Here is a 17,334-nt window from a genome sequence, read left to right on the forward strand (position 1 = left end):
TAAATAATCACACAAATACATGATGAGAAAAACTTTATTTTGGGTGCATTAATGAGCCACAATTACAGGCCTGAGGTTATTCCCCTTTTGTGTTCTCGTTTTTGCCGTAAAAATATAGGAAATAAATTAAATTTTGTAACAAATTTTGCACCATAAAAACTATGGAAGAGGTTGTTTTTTTGTTTTTTTTTTGCATCATTGCATCACGTAAAATTGTAAAAAAGAAAAGAAAAGGTTTTAAAATTGTTGACTTTTAAAGATGCAAAGCAGTATGGCTGTTTATCCGTCGTAGATATGGCTTCAGGACGAGGAGTCAGGCGACTTCTTCTTGCCTTTTCTTGCTGCAAAGCAAAGAAAATACCATCAATATAAGATTATCATAAGATTAGCAGTCACAGCAGATTACATGAGCCTGGAGGCTGGGGTTTACCTCTCCCCTGAAGGCGTGGAGGACATGACCCACAGTAAATATTCCTTGGCGGCCATGGAGTCCAGCACCTTGTTCACGTCGCTGGTGAAGCTTCCGTCCACGTGTCTCCTGGTGAACACTTGGGCCGGTTTGTCCGATTCAGATCTGAGCACAGGCACACAACACCAGCCGCCGTTTGAACCCTTAACGCTCGAAAAGCACCTCCAGGCGAAGGCCGACGGCGTTCTGATCGTTTCGTGATTGGCTTCACCGGCCGTTGGTTTGTCAGGGAGAATCATCACACGGTGTCGCGACACATCAATCAACACGGCGTGAAAAGTTCAGGTGATTTATTTAGAAGCACAACCACAAGAAACATCAAGAAAAGCAAAAGAAAAAGGGGTAAAAACGTGGCACGAGAAGCAAGTTGATTAGCTTCCTGACTCGAGATCTCTACATCTCTCCCGTCACGCTGGAATCAGACACAGGCAGGAAGGCCGCGAGGCGCTTCGGTTCTGTAAGAGGAGGAGGAGGAGGAGGAAGGAGAAGGGAGGGACGGCCTACTCTCTTCTGATTTGTCCAGACTTGAGCATGGCGACAAAGTCTTTGATTGCCTTGTCCTTGAGGTAGGAGCTCATGTCGCTGGTGAACGTCCCGTCGGCGTGGCGCTTCTCTGGAACACTGGAAACCCATTGAAAGTTCACATTAAAGTTTTAAAGTTCACTTGAATATCTGACAAGTTGATCAATTATTCCCTTAAAGAGTAGGATCAATATAACGATGTCCTACAGGATTGGGATCCTACATAAAAAGCGCCGCCAAAATTAGGGATGGAGATTTGCTTCTCTTTCCTTTCCTGCTCATTGAGTTGCTGTGGGCGTGGTGTAGCTTGGAATAAGATGATGTCACGTCAGTGAACCAATGAGAGCTCAGCAACAATCAATCAAAAGGAGATGGTGGTGTGACTGTCAATCAAATCTGGATCATATCGTATTCCTGTTAGCCAACTAGCCAAAGCTAACTCTAATAAAATGCATGAAATTTAAAATGTATAAATTAATTTATACATAAATTTAAATTCAATGCATAAATGAGTTTAAATGAAAATAAAATGCATGAAATTTAATAAATATGAAGCTCTGCTTTAACGTACGTTCACCTCTGATACGTGACATTTATTCGTGATATTGTGAGCGTCTGATTCTGACCACCGACCCGCTCCGCTTGTTGTTCATCAGCCACTGGACGAAGTTCTGCGCCTTCCTCTCCTCCAGGTATTTGCTGTAGTCGTTGGAGAACGTTCCCTCGGAGTGTCGCTTCATGTTGGACAGCTCCTTCAGCTCGTCCCTCAACGAGTCGTCCGCCTCAAAACTGCACCCAAACCACACACACCCGCCCCCCCAACTCAGATTTCATTCAACACTTTTGTGACCTGAAGGTAAGAAACGTTCTTCCTTCATCAAATGTGCAAAACTTGATTGGTTGGGTTGGACTTCCTGTACCTGGAGCTGTCCTCGGCTTCCAGCAGAGGAACCTGCCAGCTGCTCTGGACTAAACCGAGGACCAGAAGGACGCCTGCCAGGAAGTAGATGCCTCTCATGGTCATAGCCTGCACCACAGACCTCAGGTAAGAACAACCAGCAAACAAAAGGTGAAGCGTCGCGACCAAACGCAGCTCACCTGATGTTCTTCCTCTCCGCACGCTGCTGATAGCTCCTGTGTTTGTCTGAATCTACCTGCCCTCTCCTGCCCCGACGCCTTATATACCCCGAGAGGATGAGGAGGAGGATGGGCACGGTGGGATCGGTCCACCTGTTACTCTCGAGCCATTAGGTGCATCAACAAGCGGAGCGTTTGCTCAGAAAGGAAAGACGCCGTTCATGCGTGATGCCAGCGGCTACTTAGGTGTCAAATCAAACAAGAGCGACTCATCCTGTTAAACAGGACGGAAGGGAGAGGCTCTAATGTGGATTCTTCATCATCGGGTTTAAAAGACGGGACGTTTTGACCCAATTCTGCGCCCACGTGTTGTTCAGTATAGAGACGTATGGAAGGAAATGAACACGTGTCCCATGTAAGAAACGGATCTGGTTTGAAAAGATTGGCGTGTTCACACAGACCCGGAATAAACTGATTTACGCCCAACTAGACAAAAAAACCCCAAACATCCCAAAAGGGACAGGAAACACACCTGATTGGTGGAAACGGGCATCCAGTTGACTTTGTAGAGGCTTTAACTCTTCCTTTGGCATCGCTAATGGGTTAGCATTTGTGAATTTGAGGAAAGACAATTGGACTGAATTATGACTTTAATTCACAAAACGTTGTAATTTCATTAGTTCTGTGTCATTAATTTGGTTTTTGTTTTAATTTAGATTCATGCGTTTGGTGCTTGTTAGCAAATGCTAATATGCTAAACTATTACACATAGATTTTTTATATTTTATTTATTTTTATATTACACAAACACATGTTTCAAACAGTTTTCATTGTTTAATTCTTTATTTAGAAAAAAACAACAATTAACAAAAGTTAGTCGACAGTCTTTAAATTACATTTGAGTTCCTCCAGAGGTCAAGTTAACAGTTAAATCCATCAAAACAAATAAAAATGAACTTTGTAATTTTCTAGTGTTACAAATAAAAACAATTTACAGCGAAGCTGACACACGAAAAAAATATTTCACATCACATTAAGTTGTAGATTCCCCCCATTAATAATTAAGCTGCATTTAGAAATAAATTCATTCCTGAAACGTTCTGATTCTCGGAGATTTCACGCGAAACACCTCAGCAGGAAGTGAGTCATGTGGGTGTAGACGTGCTGATAGGCCGAACCGCCGAGTCCGTGATCTTTGTCTGTGTACCACTGAGAGAAGAAGACGACGATGTTAATATTTTATCACCTTCATTATTAATTTCTAGTTTCTTTTTCACTGACCATCGCCTCGAAATCCACCTGCTCCTCCACCAGAGCTTCAGAGATCTCTGCCGCCTGCTGGAAATGGACGTTATCTAGACGACAAAACGGCAAAATCATTTTCTGGAGCTGCAAGACATTCATTTCCTTTAGGTTTTTTTTTTTGGATGACGTCGCGAGAAGTGAACAAATCATTAACCGCAACATGAAATCGAAAGTAAAACGCACCAATAAATCATCCTTCAATCCCTAAAAACCAACTGACTCACCATCGGCTGTGCCGTGAACCAGAAGGTACTGCACCGAATGGAAATTGCTGGCCCTGCCGGTCACCGTTGAGGTCTGCACACAATCAGGTGGGCGTTTATTGTCGAGCATAAATGATGTCATAACTGGTTATGACCGCCTGACACGGGAGATTAGAGACGGTGTGAAACTCACGGCGTAGGCGGCGTAGTTCTGTGACGGCTCCATCATGTAGCGCTCGGTGTAGATGGAATCTGGAAGGGACGAGGTGTTTGTTTGCAGGTTGTGTTTCATCCGAAGACGTCTTGGAGTGACTTTAACGTACCGTAATAGAACCACTTGGAGACCGGAGCGACCGCCATTCCACATTTGAAAACTTTGCTTCCGGATCCCAAAGCCATTGACGTCACGTACCCCCCGTAAGACTGAGAGAAACGGAGCGGTGAAACATTAATGGACTTTATTGCCCCTGCGGGGTGTGAGTCTGTCCACGCCTTCACGTCAGCTTGGTGAGGACTTACCCAGCCCCAAATCGCCACTCTGTCTTTGTCAATGAAGCCCATTTTGATGAATTCCCTAAAAACAGGATGAGTCATTTAAATCGGGGGCCTCAAAAGTCCTTAAATGTCGTCTTGCGTTTTGCCCCCCCAGGAACGAGTCCAATCCAGTTTAATCTAGCTCCTCTGGGGAGGGGAGAGTGTTTGCTTTCATTACCTGGCTGCTTCTATTTGATCTTCCACCTCATAGGTTCCCAGACGTTTGTAGATTGCGTGCATTACAGCGTCGCCCTGGTAACCGCTGCCTCGTCCGTCGAAGCTTGCCACGATGATTTTCTCGGTGCTGGCCAGGTAGGTGGACCAGTCCACCCTGTAGATGTAGTCCACCTGCTGGCTGCAAGGCCCAGCGTACCTGGATGATCGAGATGGGGGGGGTGTGTGTGACTTAATCTTCCTTTTGAACGTAATTCGTGTTTTATTATAAAGTTATTTAGCTTGAAATCCTCACACGTCTATCAGTAAAGGGTACTTCTTGGATTTGTCAAAACCAGGAGGCAAATACATCTGGTACCAGAAGTCTGTCGGAAACAGAACCACAAGAACCAATTGCTGGTTATTTAGGAAGAAGGATGGATGGATGATTGGATGGGATGGATGGATGGACCCACCGAATCCTCCCAGCTTGATGTGGGCTCGGCGCATCTTGGGCATCCCGACTCCAGATATCAGGCTGGTGAAGTCCTTGTTGTCCTCCAGGACCTTCACCTCTGCAGAGGAGGAAACAGAGAACCCGGTTTACCTCCGTTTAACCCATCGGTGTTGCTTTTGTTTACTAGTTTATCAATTACCCTGATTGGTCCTGGTGTCCATGAGGACCTGCTGTGGCGTGCCCGGACCTTTGAATCAAACTGAAGCCGTTATATTTCTGTTCATTTGCGTCTCATTTGTTGCACAAACGGTGAAACTGACCTCTGCACCTCAGGAGGTAGAAGGAAGTGTCGTGGCTGAAGTAGGCGGAGTTATACTGACAGTCTTCTCCACGGAAATCACACGTCAGACACTTTATCGTACCAGTTTTAGTCTGCCTGACACACACACACACACACACACACACATGGTAACCTGGATCATCATGTCGTCTTCACACGTCTAACACGAACCATAAAGACTCTTACTGGTACACGTGTCTCACTCCTGGCTTCCCTCCTTCATTACTGGAATAAAACCTGGGGAAATAATTCAAGGTCACCATTAGCATTAGCATTTAGCTAATTCTTCTATTCAGTCTGGGATTATTTTGCATGTTTCCACCGAGCGATAGTGTGTGCTGTTCAGGGTTGACGCGTGTTTTTCCTCAGACTTACACGCTATCCGCTGTCACTTTCAGAATGTCAATGACTTCCCATTGTCCAGAGGTGATTGGATGGACCATTCCATACTGGAATAAGTCAACACGTTACACAAATGTATTCCAGAAGGGCGTTGCGTTGAAAGTAACCCCCACCTACCCTGACCGTGTGATGGATGTGTTTGTATCCTTTGTCGTCGCTCATCACCAGGTAGTAGCCTCTCCCATCGGCGTCAAAAACGGGCTCGGGTGGAGAGAACTTGGGAGGTAGAGAAAATTTGGCGCCCAAAAAGTTAACAAAGAGGCTTAAATATGAGACAGAGGTCGGTATTTGGTGCTGCTCAGTCTTTTAATAGAATCTTGTTCCTCTTGTTTTTAATACGTACCCGCCCGACCCAACCGGTGGAGCTGCTCACCCACTGAAACTGTAAAAGACATTCATTGCTTTTTATTTTGAAGCATGAAATAGCCAATAAAAACCAGCGTTTATGAAACCTTTACTGATGTCATGCCATCACTTTTCTACTACTTATAGAACTTCTTGGCGTTTAACCTCCAAAGCTTCCCATTGCGATCCCGTGAAGTTGTACATCTGAAGCGTGAGGTGTTGCTGTACTCTCTCCAGCCACTGGACAGCGATTCGCTGGTCGGTTACCCAGGTAACGGTGGCCAGGTAGTGTTCACTGATGAAAGTAAATAAAATTTGACTCTTGAGCTCTTCGGTGAGATCTAAAAGACGAACAAAAAAATCCTTCTTTTTACCTCGAGCGGAAAACTTTTGGAACGACCACCTCAGTGATGTTTGTGGTGTCATCAGCGTCCACGACAAACAGCTTCACCACGGGGTTGGGAGTTCCTGGCTGGTCATAAAACACCAGATAGTAAAGTTTAATGAAGAACGCCTGATGTTATAGAACAATACGATGAGAAACCGGACGTCCCACCTTCGGGTAGGGGATGGAGACCGTGCTGGGATACTGGTTCTCGCCGTACCAGGTGTACTCTATCATGTGGACCTCGGTGTCGTTGGACTCAACGTAAGCCACAAACGTCCCCCCAGGTGACCACCAGAGGCCCTGATTGGATGAAAACATCTCCTCTGGAAAAGCGAGAGCGTGGCGTTAAGAGGTCTGAATTGAGGATGAATAACTGATTTAAAACGGGACGGGACCCCCACCTTCGTACACCCAGTCGGGGATCCCATTAAATATCTGATTGTCCCGGCCGTTGTGGGTGACCTGCTGCGGGGGCGACTCAGGCCGAGGCTTTATGTAGACGTTATTGCCCCAAACATATGCCTGACAAGAAGAACAGAAATACACTCATCCAACTGTCGCTCAAAGTCGGGTATGTGTGAAAACTCATCCGTCCATCCGTCTGAGCTCACCAGTTTGTTCCCCACAGGAGCCCAGGAGAAGTACTGGACTTTATCAGGAATGTCAGACGCGAGATATTTGCTGAAATTTAATAAAAATGCAAGTTTACGCCTCTAGAAATTAAAGCTAATGCTGCATTTGCATTAATAAAGTGCACAACTTTGGTGCAGACGTGTCCAAAATGCTTTTTTTTGCTTGGGTAAAAATAAAGCAATAAAAAAATTGGACGGGTAAGGGACTTACCCTGTTTCACGATCATAAAGTGAATACGAGGCTGTAAATGAATGTCTCCACAGCTAAAACATAAAAAAAAACCCCACAATGCTCTTCAGTTCAGGATGCACATACATCCGGATTAGTGTGGGTCAGAGCTGAGCGAGTACCTTGGAGTAGTTGCTCATGAATGCGACATATTTGCGGTCGGCAGACAGCTGGTAGTCGTACGCTTCATTTTCATCCTGTTGGAGACCCAATGAGAGTTAGAACGGGTTTGTTTATGTGAGGCGGAAGGAGAACACGAGGACGAGGACTTACAAACAGGGTTTTGCTTATGAACTCTGACGCCTCGCCCGAGGGCACCTTGTGCAGAAAGACGGAACCCTGGGACTTGTGAAGATACTCGTCAGCTGTGGAGCAAGATGTCAATAGGACATCAGTGAGGTCAGGAGGGGTTAAACATCTGGGGCGCATGAATGTCTGGGTGATCCTTTACCCCGTTACTGTTACCCCAGGTCACACGGAGATGTTTTAATATGGATAGAGATGAATCAATGAAGTAAAAGTGAGTCATTTATCGAACAATTCATGCATTAAATCCTCAGGGTCATTAATTACTGTTCACACAGGTCTGAAAATTAAATCGGGACACATTCTGAGTGAATTAGTAACCAGACAGATGTCAGACGCCGGGGCAGATAGATAAGAAGATATGACATCCTCCGGTGATGCCCCCAGAGGTCCGACTCTCCCCCACCTGAGATCCACCTCAGGTTGTAGGACTTCGGCTTCAGGGAAGTGTTGAAGACATCATCCAGGGTGAAAGTTCTCTCGCTCTTCTGATCATCTGAGGCACATATTTCCAAAGTCATAAATATCCTAACAGTTATTCACACTCATGGTCATCATCATAAAAGGAAATACGCGCTATAAAGCCTGGAGCTGACGACAGCAGGCATTCTGACGTCAGCGCGAATACGAAACTATTTTGAGGCACATATTGAATTGCGCTTCCTCCCCACCTTTGTGATGTAACACCTTGGTACAAAAAGAAAAGTCGAAATCCATGCGTTTTAATCTTGATTCGCTCCGCGTTTCTTACGCGTAATGACGCGTGCGTCATGCGCTTCTCTCTCAGATGCGTTTATAACGGCGCGCAGGATGAAGAAACACTTGAGTCAACATGTAAATGACTTAAAAGCGAAGACTCACCATTTAAATACAGAGCAGTTGGCACCGCTATCAGAGTAACGACCACTGCGACCCCAAAGACTCCGAGGAGCACCTTGGCGACGGGAACCTGACCACAAGTGAGCAGACGCACATCAGAAAAACGCCTTTTGTGAAGGTTACCCACGCGTAATCTGAATAAGTGAGATTAAAAATCCAGCACCGACCATCCTTCCTGCGTTTAGCTGAAATACACGACCAATATCCCTCCAATAAATCAGAACACCATCGATCCCACCGGCTGGACGCGCGGAAAACAACAAAGTTGTGTGAATCTCTGGCTCAGCTGTTAAACAATATCTCAAGAGAAGTTTCAAAGGTGGGACAATAAAAGCTCAAAGGAGTAAAGTTCGCCAGATTTTATGGTGGTCCAGCTGTGTTCAGGAGGCTTTTCCATTTCCAGCCTGTTCCCAGACTGTCCACTGATCAAAAACCAGGCATTCATTCATACGTGGAGCCAAATCCGGATTCTGTGTGAACGTGACATGTTTATTCGGACTTAAACACACCGTAAATATTATTCCAATGCATTGAAAGCGACGTGTTTTTGGCCACTTCTGCTGCGTAAAGCTTCGTGGAGCGCGCAGGGATGTTAAAAGTGAAAGGAGTGAAATAACGTGGATGTTTGCAAAAATATATTTCACACAAAGACCAAACCAGGCTTATGCATGAAGGAGAAATGGTCAAATATGGAACTTAACACTGGCACAGAATTCTACAGGTCATGTTGAACAATGACGTCACACGTCAACGGGACCTTCAGCTGTCAGACCCAGTGTGGGAATCTAGAACCTCAAGGACAATCAATACAGACAGGAAGCTCTCACTCCATTATCGATCTGTTCATTTAAAAGTGAGGCCAAATGACTTCTTCTTAAATTTAAAGTTATAAAATTTCACATTTTATTCCCATCCGTTCTAGAAAAAGTTTTTATAGAGACGTGGACATGCAGCTGAGTATAAATTTAAATTTTTTAGCCGACATTGTTAATTTTAACAAGTTTTCTTCTCAGTTTTAATTAATTTTACAATATTTTTATTATTTTGAGGATTATATTTATTTATTATGACTTGGTGACGTCATTGACTGGTTCTGGCCTTGTTTTCTTTGTCAGGCTATATTTCAGCACAAGTGTTTTAGCATCATATTTAGTAGAAGAAATAACACATCGTGTCTTATAATTGTTCATTTTTATTTATTGTGCAATAAACAAAATGCTGGCTCACTTCTGTACGATGGGTTAGCCTGTGGGCTAAAGCTATCAAGCCGCTGTGGAACAGGCGGACCTGACTTTGGCGCCGTTTTGTATTTGCTCTGCCGTTACACTATATTTGTGCGTTTAGCCTTATCCCATAATAACACGCGGGCGGTGCAGGTGTCGTCGTCTGCTTCACCAGTGTTTAGTCCAGACCGAACGCTTCATTAAAGAGATTTGACTTTTCCTCGCCACAAGCGGCTGCTAGAAACTTTCAGTGAAATGGTCCGAATCGACGCTTCAGACGACTTCACACGTCCGTCGGATGATGGATGGCGTTACAGCCTCACAGGAACCAAAGCTAATAAAGTGTCAATAATGCAGCACAATGCAGACGCTGCATTTACTGTACTGTTCATATTCTTCCTGTTTTGGTGAGGTGAGGCTAACGGATGGGGAAATTTCCAATTTGGTAAGAATAAATTCATTATTTTATTGACGGCTTACATGACAGAACAAGCTTCCACTCAACCTGGTTTTACTCCAGGTTGCGTGGAAGTTTCCCTCTTTGTTCGTACTGTAAGTGCCAAGGAGTCAGTAAATGTTAAAAGCCTGTTAAAAGCTTAACAAATACCAAGCTGTGTCTTTATGAGGAATATTCTGCACTCGGTCCCTTTCACACCGGACATCCTCAGCAAACAGACAGACACTGGATGTTTCCCCTAATGCAGCCGGGCTTGTTTGAAGAGCGTTGCATCATAGATGCCTCCATTTAACGGACACTAAACGCCATCAGAATCATCTCTAGGTGTCACATCCAACACATTTGGTCCGACTGAGCAGGTAGAGTGTTGGAGTGATCGGACAAATGTCAGTGGTGTCGTTAAAAGCCGTGCCTGAACTTTAAATGAACTTATCATCGTTTCCTGTATTGGAATGGGTTCCATCACATTTACTTTCCAGAGCACAGGTGAAAAAGATATTTATACTGTATATTAATAGTTTCACGCAATGTTTTCCTAAATATTGCCCTATTAAATCAAAAACTAATAGAAAGGAGTGACTCTTAATTTCTTTAAAAAAAAAAAGATTACTAAGAAGCACAGCAAGCAAAAAGTGATTTCTTCAGATGTTCTGTTTGCACATCATCGCAATCCTTGGACCGGAACCGGTGATCCGATGGAATCCTCCGGTGTTTACTCCAAGGGTGCGCTTGGTTTTTACTCCGGCGGGCGTAACATGAGTGTCAGCGCTGTAATGGTATTCTTGGCTCGAGGTTGTCAGGAAATCTTTGTTTGGAGTCTCTGAAAATGGGTCAGAGATGTTTCTCTAAACATCCTTATGACGTGTGTGTGCTTAATGTACCGCAGCACAAAGCACTCTTAGCGCTGGTGTTACTTTAAACATGCGTTTTAATGTGGAGTTATGTGTCAAACAGAGCAGCGAACACCCTGCATGTAGGACAGACACAAAGAAAAAAGAGTCCAAACAGGAGCCTCCACCTCGTCAAGGAGTCTGATCTCCATCAGCTGGGGGGGTGGAGGCGTCCCAGGTGAACCCACTGGTTCCTGAGGAGTCAGGAGACCTGTAGTCCCTGTAAATGCTGCTTATAGAATACCTTGCTTTAAGTTTAAATGGGCATTAAAACCATATTATGTTGAAAACATCAACTTTAAATAGCCACCACCCGACACCAGGTGTCATTGAACGATTGGCTGCAAACGTGTGATACCAAAGGTAGAGGTGCGACAATGGCACTCATTGGGTTACAGAGGAGTTTGGTTTGTCTGGACTGATAAACTTTTATGTTTTACAAAATTTTGTCTTCTTTTTTCAAATCAAGTTAAAAGAAATATAATAAAAAGTAAAGAGCTGACGAGCGATGAGCTGCTTCTGAGACAGTCTAAGACAGCGGTCCCCAACCACTGGGTCCTGACCCAGTACCGGGCCACGGGCCACACCTAGAGGCTGAAATTGTGGAGTTGGAGACAAGCGCTTCCACAGGAAATCAGAGGTGTACTGAAATCCTCAAGTCCAAAAGAATGGCTTTAGCCGACCTGTTGGATACTAAAGTACAGGGTGCCCTAGTCCGATCCAGGGTACAAAACATCACCGAGATGGATGCTCCCTCTAGCTTCTTCTTCAGCCTGGAGAGGAAGCATGGACAGACCAACGAGATCCACTCCCTGCTGTCTGACACAGAACAGGAGCTGACAGAGCCCGGACAGATCAGAAGGCGAGCTGTGAGTTTTTATTCATCTTTGTATGACAGTGAATACCGGGAAAACCAGCCACTGTTGGAGGAGTTCTGTGCAGAGCTACCTCAGGTCTCCACGGAGACAAATTCACAACTTGACCGGCCGCTGGAGTTAGAGGAACTCCACACTGCCCTGCAGAACATGCAGGGACGACGATCTCCGGGTATCGATGGTCTGACGGTCGAGTTCTATAAAGCCTTCTGGGACATTCTAGCATGTGATATGCTGGAAGTGTTCACTGAAAGTCTATCCTCAGGCTCTTTGCCACTGTCCTGCCGGAGGGCGGTCGTTGCCCTCCTGCCTAAAAAAGGCAGTCTGCAGGACATCAAGAACTGGCGCCCTGTGTCACTGCTCTGCACCGATTACAAGGTTCTGTCCAAGGCTTTGGCTACCAGGCTGAGGGAAGCTATGGAGCAGGTCATCCACCGGGATCAGACCTACTGTGTGCCCGGCAGGTCCATGGCAGACAATGTCTACCTAATTCGTGATGTTTTGGAGGTGTCCAGATCATTGGGTATAAACGCTGGTCTCATTTCGTTAGATCAGGAAAACGCATTTGACCGTGTTGAGCACAGCTTCCTCTGGACAACTATGGAGAGGTTTGGGTTCAGCGCCGAGTTCATTGCCAAGATCAAGGTGTTGTACAGTGACGTTGAGAATGTACTGAATTTAACGGCAGCTTGTGTGCCCCCTTCAGGGTGCATCGGGGCATCCGGCAGAGTTGTGCTCTGTCTGGGATGCTCTATGCACTCTCTCTGGAACCCCTCCTGTGTAAAATCCGCAAAAGCATCGATGGTTTGATTTTACCTGGTGTTAGAGAGAGCATTCTTTTATCTGCCTATGCTGATGATGTTGTTGTTCTTATAAAAAACCAGAGGGATATTAATGTTCTGGTGGGTTTGACAAACTCATTCAATGTTTTAACTGCTGCAAAAGTAAACTGGAACAAAAGTGAAGCCCTTGCTGTTGGCGAGTGGCATGGCAACCTCCCGGTTCTTCCTCAAAACTTGTGTTGGAAGACTGATGGTCTCAAATATCTCGGTGTGTACCTGGGAAATGAGACAAGAACCAGGAAGAACTGGGAGGGCGTCATTGACAAAATAGAAGGGAAACTAAAGAAATGTAAACAGTTGCTCCCCAGAATGTCGTACAGAGGTCGAGTTTTAGTGATAAACAACCTGGTGGCCTCACAGCTGTGGCACCGCTTGGCCTGTATGGAACCCCCATCAGGGTTTGTAGCCCAAATCCAGACCAAACTTGTTGACTTTTTCTGGGATGGGCTGCATTGGGTGCCTCAAGGAGTGTTGTCTTTATCAAGAGAGGAGGGGGGACAGGGCCTCATCCACCTGGCTAGCAGAACAGCCACGTTCAGATTACAGTTCATCCAGCGGTTTCTGACCAGACCAGTGGATCTGACGTGGAGAGAGGTGGCCGGCTGCATCTTCAGACGTGTGAGCCACTTGGACCTGGATGCTGCTCTGTTTCTAATGGACTCTAAGTGTCTAAAGTTAAACAGTTTGCCTCCGTTTTATCATGGTGTTTTTAAGTCATGGGCCCTATTTAAAAGCAGCCCAGGAAAAAGCTCTGACTCTGTTCTGGTTCCTGAAGGAACCACTAGTGCATGGAGCCAGGCTGGATGTCTGCAGTGGAGCCACACCTGGGCTGTCTGCAGCGCTTTGCAGAACCAGGACCAGGACCCTCCAGCAACTGGTAGACAACGCCGGGCCTGCGCTGGCGGATACCCAGGCTGTGAGCTCCCTGCTGGACATCCAGTCCACCAGGGTGGCTCAGAGGGGGCTACGACTGTGGAGGCAAAGACTTTCCGGGAAGGAGACAAGCCTCCTCCTGGACTATAGTACAGGGACTGTGCCAGACAGCAAAGATCCTTTCCCAGAGGTCCACATCAGTCCCCTGTTTGGAGAACTGGAGTGTCCTCTCCTCGGAGATGAACGACAGATCAGCCTGCACACGGCCAACAAAAAAATACTGTACAGACAATGTGTAAAAGTGATCAACAAGAGAAGCCTGTGTGACAGAGCCCCCACTACCTGGGCCAACAGGAGGATGGGAAATGGACCTGACCCACAGTGGAGACTTCTGTACAAACCCCCCCTCAAGAAAAAAACAGCCGACCTCCAGTGGAGGATTTTGCATGGTGCCGTCGGTTCCAATGCTTTATCTCTGTTTTTAACCTTGCGGTGTCCAGCCAGTGTCCCTTCTGTCCCCTTCAGGAGACAGTCTTTCATACTTTCAGTGAGTGTGGGAGACTTCAGTGCTCTTCACTCTTCTAACAAATGTTTTTAACTTGTTCAATGAAAACTTTAGTATCAGGAAATCCATCTACGGTGCTGGGTACAATAGATCGAATCAGAGAAAGTGGCAGCTTTTAAATTTTATTTCTGGGGAGGCAAAACTTGCAATTTCTGTGACCAGGAAGAGGAGAACTGAAAACAATACCGTTCAAGAAGCAGCTACTGTTTTCTGCTGTAACATCAGATGTCGCTTAAAACTAGAACTTGGTGTCTATAAATTGACAAAAGACCTGAATAACTTTAGGAACATCTGGTGTTACAAAAACGTCCTATGTACGTTAGTTGATGACCACCTCACTTTTGCAAACTTCCTGTTATAATGCACTAATTTTTATATTGTGTTTCCTTTTGTTTATTGGTGTTTAGTGTTTTTGAAATTTCATCTAATGAAAAATTGTAAAATGTTCTAAATGTTCTAAATGTTAAATGTGATTGCAGTTTTTTTTTGGAAAAGATCTTCTGAGGCACTTAAATGCTTTCATCTAATGTAAAACTGCAAAATGCTTGAATGAGATTAAAGTGTTTTTGCAAAAATCCAAAAAATCACTAGGTACCAGTATGCAAAGAACGTTTGAATCTTTTTTTTTTATTATCAGTCTAAAGAAGTTTCATTTTGATTTCAGTGACCAGGAATGAGTCACAAAACTTGCCTATTTATGCGACAAACTCAACCCACTCAATGAACTTCATCCGTTACTTGAGGGGAAATTGGCAATTGTCTTCAGGTTGGTAGATAAAGTTGCTGCATTTAAAGACGAGCTGGAATGGTGGGGACGGCGAGTGAACCGAGGGATATTTGACATGTTTTAAACATTATTGGGGATTTAACAAGGGGCTGAGCCTGATCCATCATTCCCCCAGCTGGTGCACGACAACAATGCTTTCAGAAGAGTTTGAGCCGTGGCTTCCAACCACAAAAGACCCATGGGGTGCGAATGAATGGATCCTTGACCCATTTGTGAACAAACCAGATGAATCGCACCTGGTCTGATCGAGAAGATCAACTGCTGGACATTGTAAATGACGGTGGTCTTAAAAGCATATTTCTGACAACATCTGTGATAAGTTTCTGGATTAAAATCAAGGCAGAATATCCTGAAATTACCCAAAAAGCGGTATTTTTTGCAGTGACCGAAACTAAAGCAAAACTACGGAGTAGACTGGATGTATGAAACACACTTGGAGTGTCATTGTCCCCCATTACCTCTAGATGGGACCGGCTTGTTACAGAGAAACAAGCTCAGGGCTCCAATCAATTTTCTATATTATTATTGACTTGTTCAACACTAAATCAGAGTCAACACTAAATCAGATTGTTGACTTGATAGAGAGCTGGTCATGTTCCAGCTCCCTCAAATAAACGGCTGAGTGATCCATGTCCATTTCCCCTTCTCTCTTGGCATTCCAACTCTATTGTTTTTTGCTCAAACTATTTGGTTGAGCTTGAATTACGTTGAATTCACTGAATCCAAGTCGCCGCGTTTCAAAATGAACCTCATCAGCGCAGTCATTTGAATCTAGTTTTTTAAAACGTTGGGGACCACTGTTCTAGGACTGTCAGCAACCTCGACAGATCCGTTCATCTTTGAGGCGTCCAAAGGAAACTGGACTCATGGGTGTCCACTGGGTCGGTATCACATGAGACCGTCTCAGAGAGACCAGCTGATCCCCCAACATCCCTACCATTAACACGCTCACTCCCACCAACAGTGAAACAGACTTGGCTGAGAAGTCCACCAGACTGGTCTCTGACATCTCCAGTTGAAGTGCAACATCTTTCTCTGCCAAACCTTGTTTTATTCTGGGCATTTCCACAACAGTTGGGTTTGGCCAATGGCTTGTGAACTTATCACCAGCCAGGCCATTACCCCGGGAGAATGCCATCCCTTTCCACAGGTAGTCCATCCCTCTGGACAACCTCCACAGGACCGTTGACTCTACCAGGTTCTAACTTCACATGAGACAATGGTTCTTTAAACCGATTCATCTCCACTCCCATGTACTCAGGACACTGCTTTCTATTTCCTCAGTTTAGGGTAACATCCCCCCCAGAAAGATGGGCTGTGATGCTGTGTCTTGCCGTAGTGTCACAGACTACTTCCTGGCATTGTCTCCAGGCAAACCTAAACCCCCAACAATGCCACTGTTTTGGGCTTCTTATGAACAATATGACCCTTTGTTTGGCAAAAGTGACACTCTGGTGTTGGTGTATTTGAAATTTCCAGGAGTTTCATTCTTTATTTTTCTAGCTACGATACTCTTCTGGATTCAGTTCATTAGAACAGAGGACGATCTCTTTCCCAGTCTTTAATCAGAACTCTAACCACCAGAACAAAGATGCATAAACACTCAGTCTTTCCTACTGACACACTTTGGCAAGGCATTGGTCTGAACTCCTCTAGGTGTTTCAGAGAATCAACAACCCTCTCAATAATATGAAATACTCGTCCACCTTCTCAGAACCGGTGGCACAAGCTTTCTGTTGCAAACTAAATCAGAGTGTTGACTTGATGGAGAGCTGGTCATGTTCCAGCTCCCTCAAATGGCTGAGTGATCCATTTCCATTTCCCCTTCTCTCTTGGCATTCCAACTGTATTGTTTTTTGCTCAAACTATTTGGTTGAGCTTGAACTACAACATCAAGTTGTTTGAATTCTACTGCATCTGTAATGTTGGTGACACCCTTTTCACCCCCACGTTCTGATTTAGCCCCAGATCCATCAGTAAGGACCTTCTCTAGTCAACTGGTGACGAGAGCTCATTTCATTGCATTCTTTTTTCGAAATGCCTTGTCACCAAATCATTTGTATGGGATTTGTCTAAACGAGTTGAGTGCATCCCAGATGGAAGTCTTCAAATGACTCTCATTTAAAGTTCATTTTGAGGTTGGTGAGGTTTATTTTCATGTCGTTTCACAGACGAGCCCCCAATTGTTAAGTTTCCCATTTTAACTCCAACATGTCTGTGGTCTCTAATTAAAAACCACTCCACGTGTAGAACGAAAACATCCCCCCCAAAATGGACCATTTGTTTTCTAAAAGGTGGTGGTAGGAAAAGGATTTCCCTACAGTCACACATTGATTCTATCAATGTGATAAACACGACTCAGACCCCAAACCAAACTGAAATGGGAGTCAGTAGACGTGGCCCGAAACAGTTTGAAAGAAACCCCTTTTTATAAAATATTCAACCCCAGACGGACACAAACACAACACACGGCGAGCCAACTGATGGTGTTGACTCTCCTGACACAGACCAACTGAACAGAGACGCTTCCATGTCCTTAAATAACCTCTGAATTGATCGCTAGCAGCTGAGGACGGCGTCC

The 17,334-nt window shown here is 45.0% G+C and overlaps 2 protein-coding genes across 2 annotated transcripts; both read right to left on the reverse strand.

Moving 5' to 3' along the window:
- Positions 1-235: 235 nt before the first annotated feature.
- LOC137591541 (glucagon-1-like) lies at positions 236-2,127 on the reverse strand. Its single transcript, XM_068309610.1, has 6 exons — positions 2,090-2,127; positions 1,912-2,018; positions 1,625-1,780; positions 974-1,090; positions 431-574; positions 236-341 (listed from the first exon to the last, which is right to left on the reverse strand). Exons 2-6 carry the CDS (start codon positions 2,013-2,015, stop codon positions 314-316), a joined length of 549 nt encoding a protein of 182 aa, XP_068165711.1. The 5' UTR covers positions 2,016-2,018; positions 2,090-2,127; the 3' UTR covers positions 236-313.
- An 853-nt stretch (positions 2,128-2,980) lies between these two features.
- On the reverse strand, positions 2,981-9,093 carry LOC137591461 (dipeptidyl peptidase 4-like). Its single transcript, XM_068309473.1, has 26 exons — positions 8,409-9,093; positions 8,224-8,311; positions 7,769-7,858; positions 7,330-7,421; positions 7,179-7,253; positions 7,039-7,091; positions 6,807-6,876; positions 6,597-6,717; positions 6,364-6,518; positions 6,182-6,279; positions 5,973-6,102; positions 5,806-5,844; positions 5,580-5,678; positions 5,436-5,509; positions 5,247-5,297; positions 5,041-5,156; positions 4,920-4,967; positions 4,740-4,838; positions 4,580-4,649; positions 4,289-4,483; positions 4,096-4,150; positions 3,900-3,999; positions 3,770-3,828; positions 3,598-3,670; positions 3,350-3,423; positions 2,981-3,277 (listed from the first exon to the last, which is right to left on the reverse strand). The coding sequence occupies exons 1-26, from the start codon at positions 8,409-8,411 to the stop codon at positions 3,185-3,187; spliced, it is 2,220 nt and encodes a 739-aa protein (XP_068165574.1). The 5' UTR covers positions 8,412-9,093; the 3' UTR covers positions 2,981-3,184.
- Positions 9,094-17,334: the final 8,241 nt, after the last annotated feature.

Source organism: Antennarius striatus, chromosome 24, assembly GCF_040054535.1.
Source record: "Antennarius striatus isolate MH-2024 chromosome 24, ASM4005453v1, whole genome shotgun sequence".
NCBI classification, from domain to species: Eukaryota; Metazoa; Chordata; class Actinopteri; order Lophiiformes; family Antennariidae; genus Antennarius; species Antennarius striatus.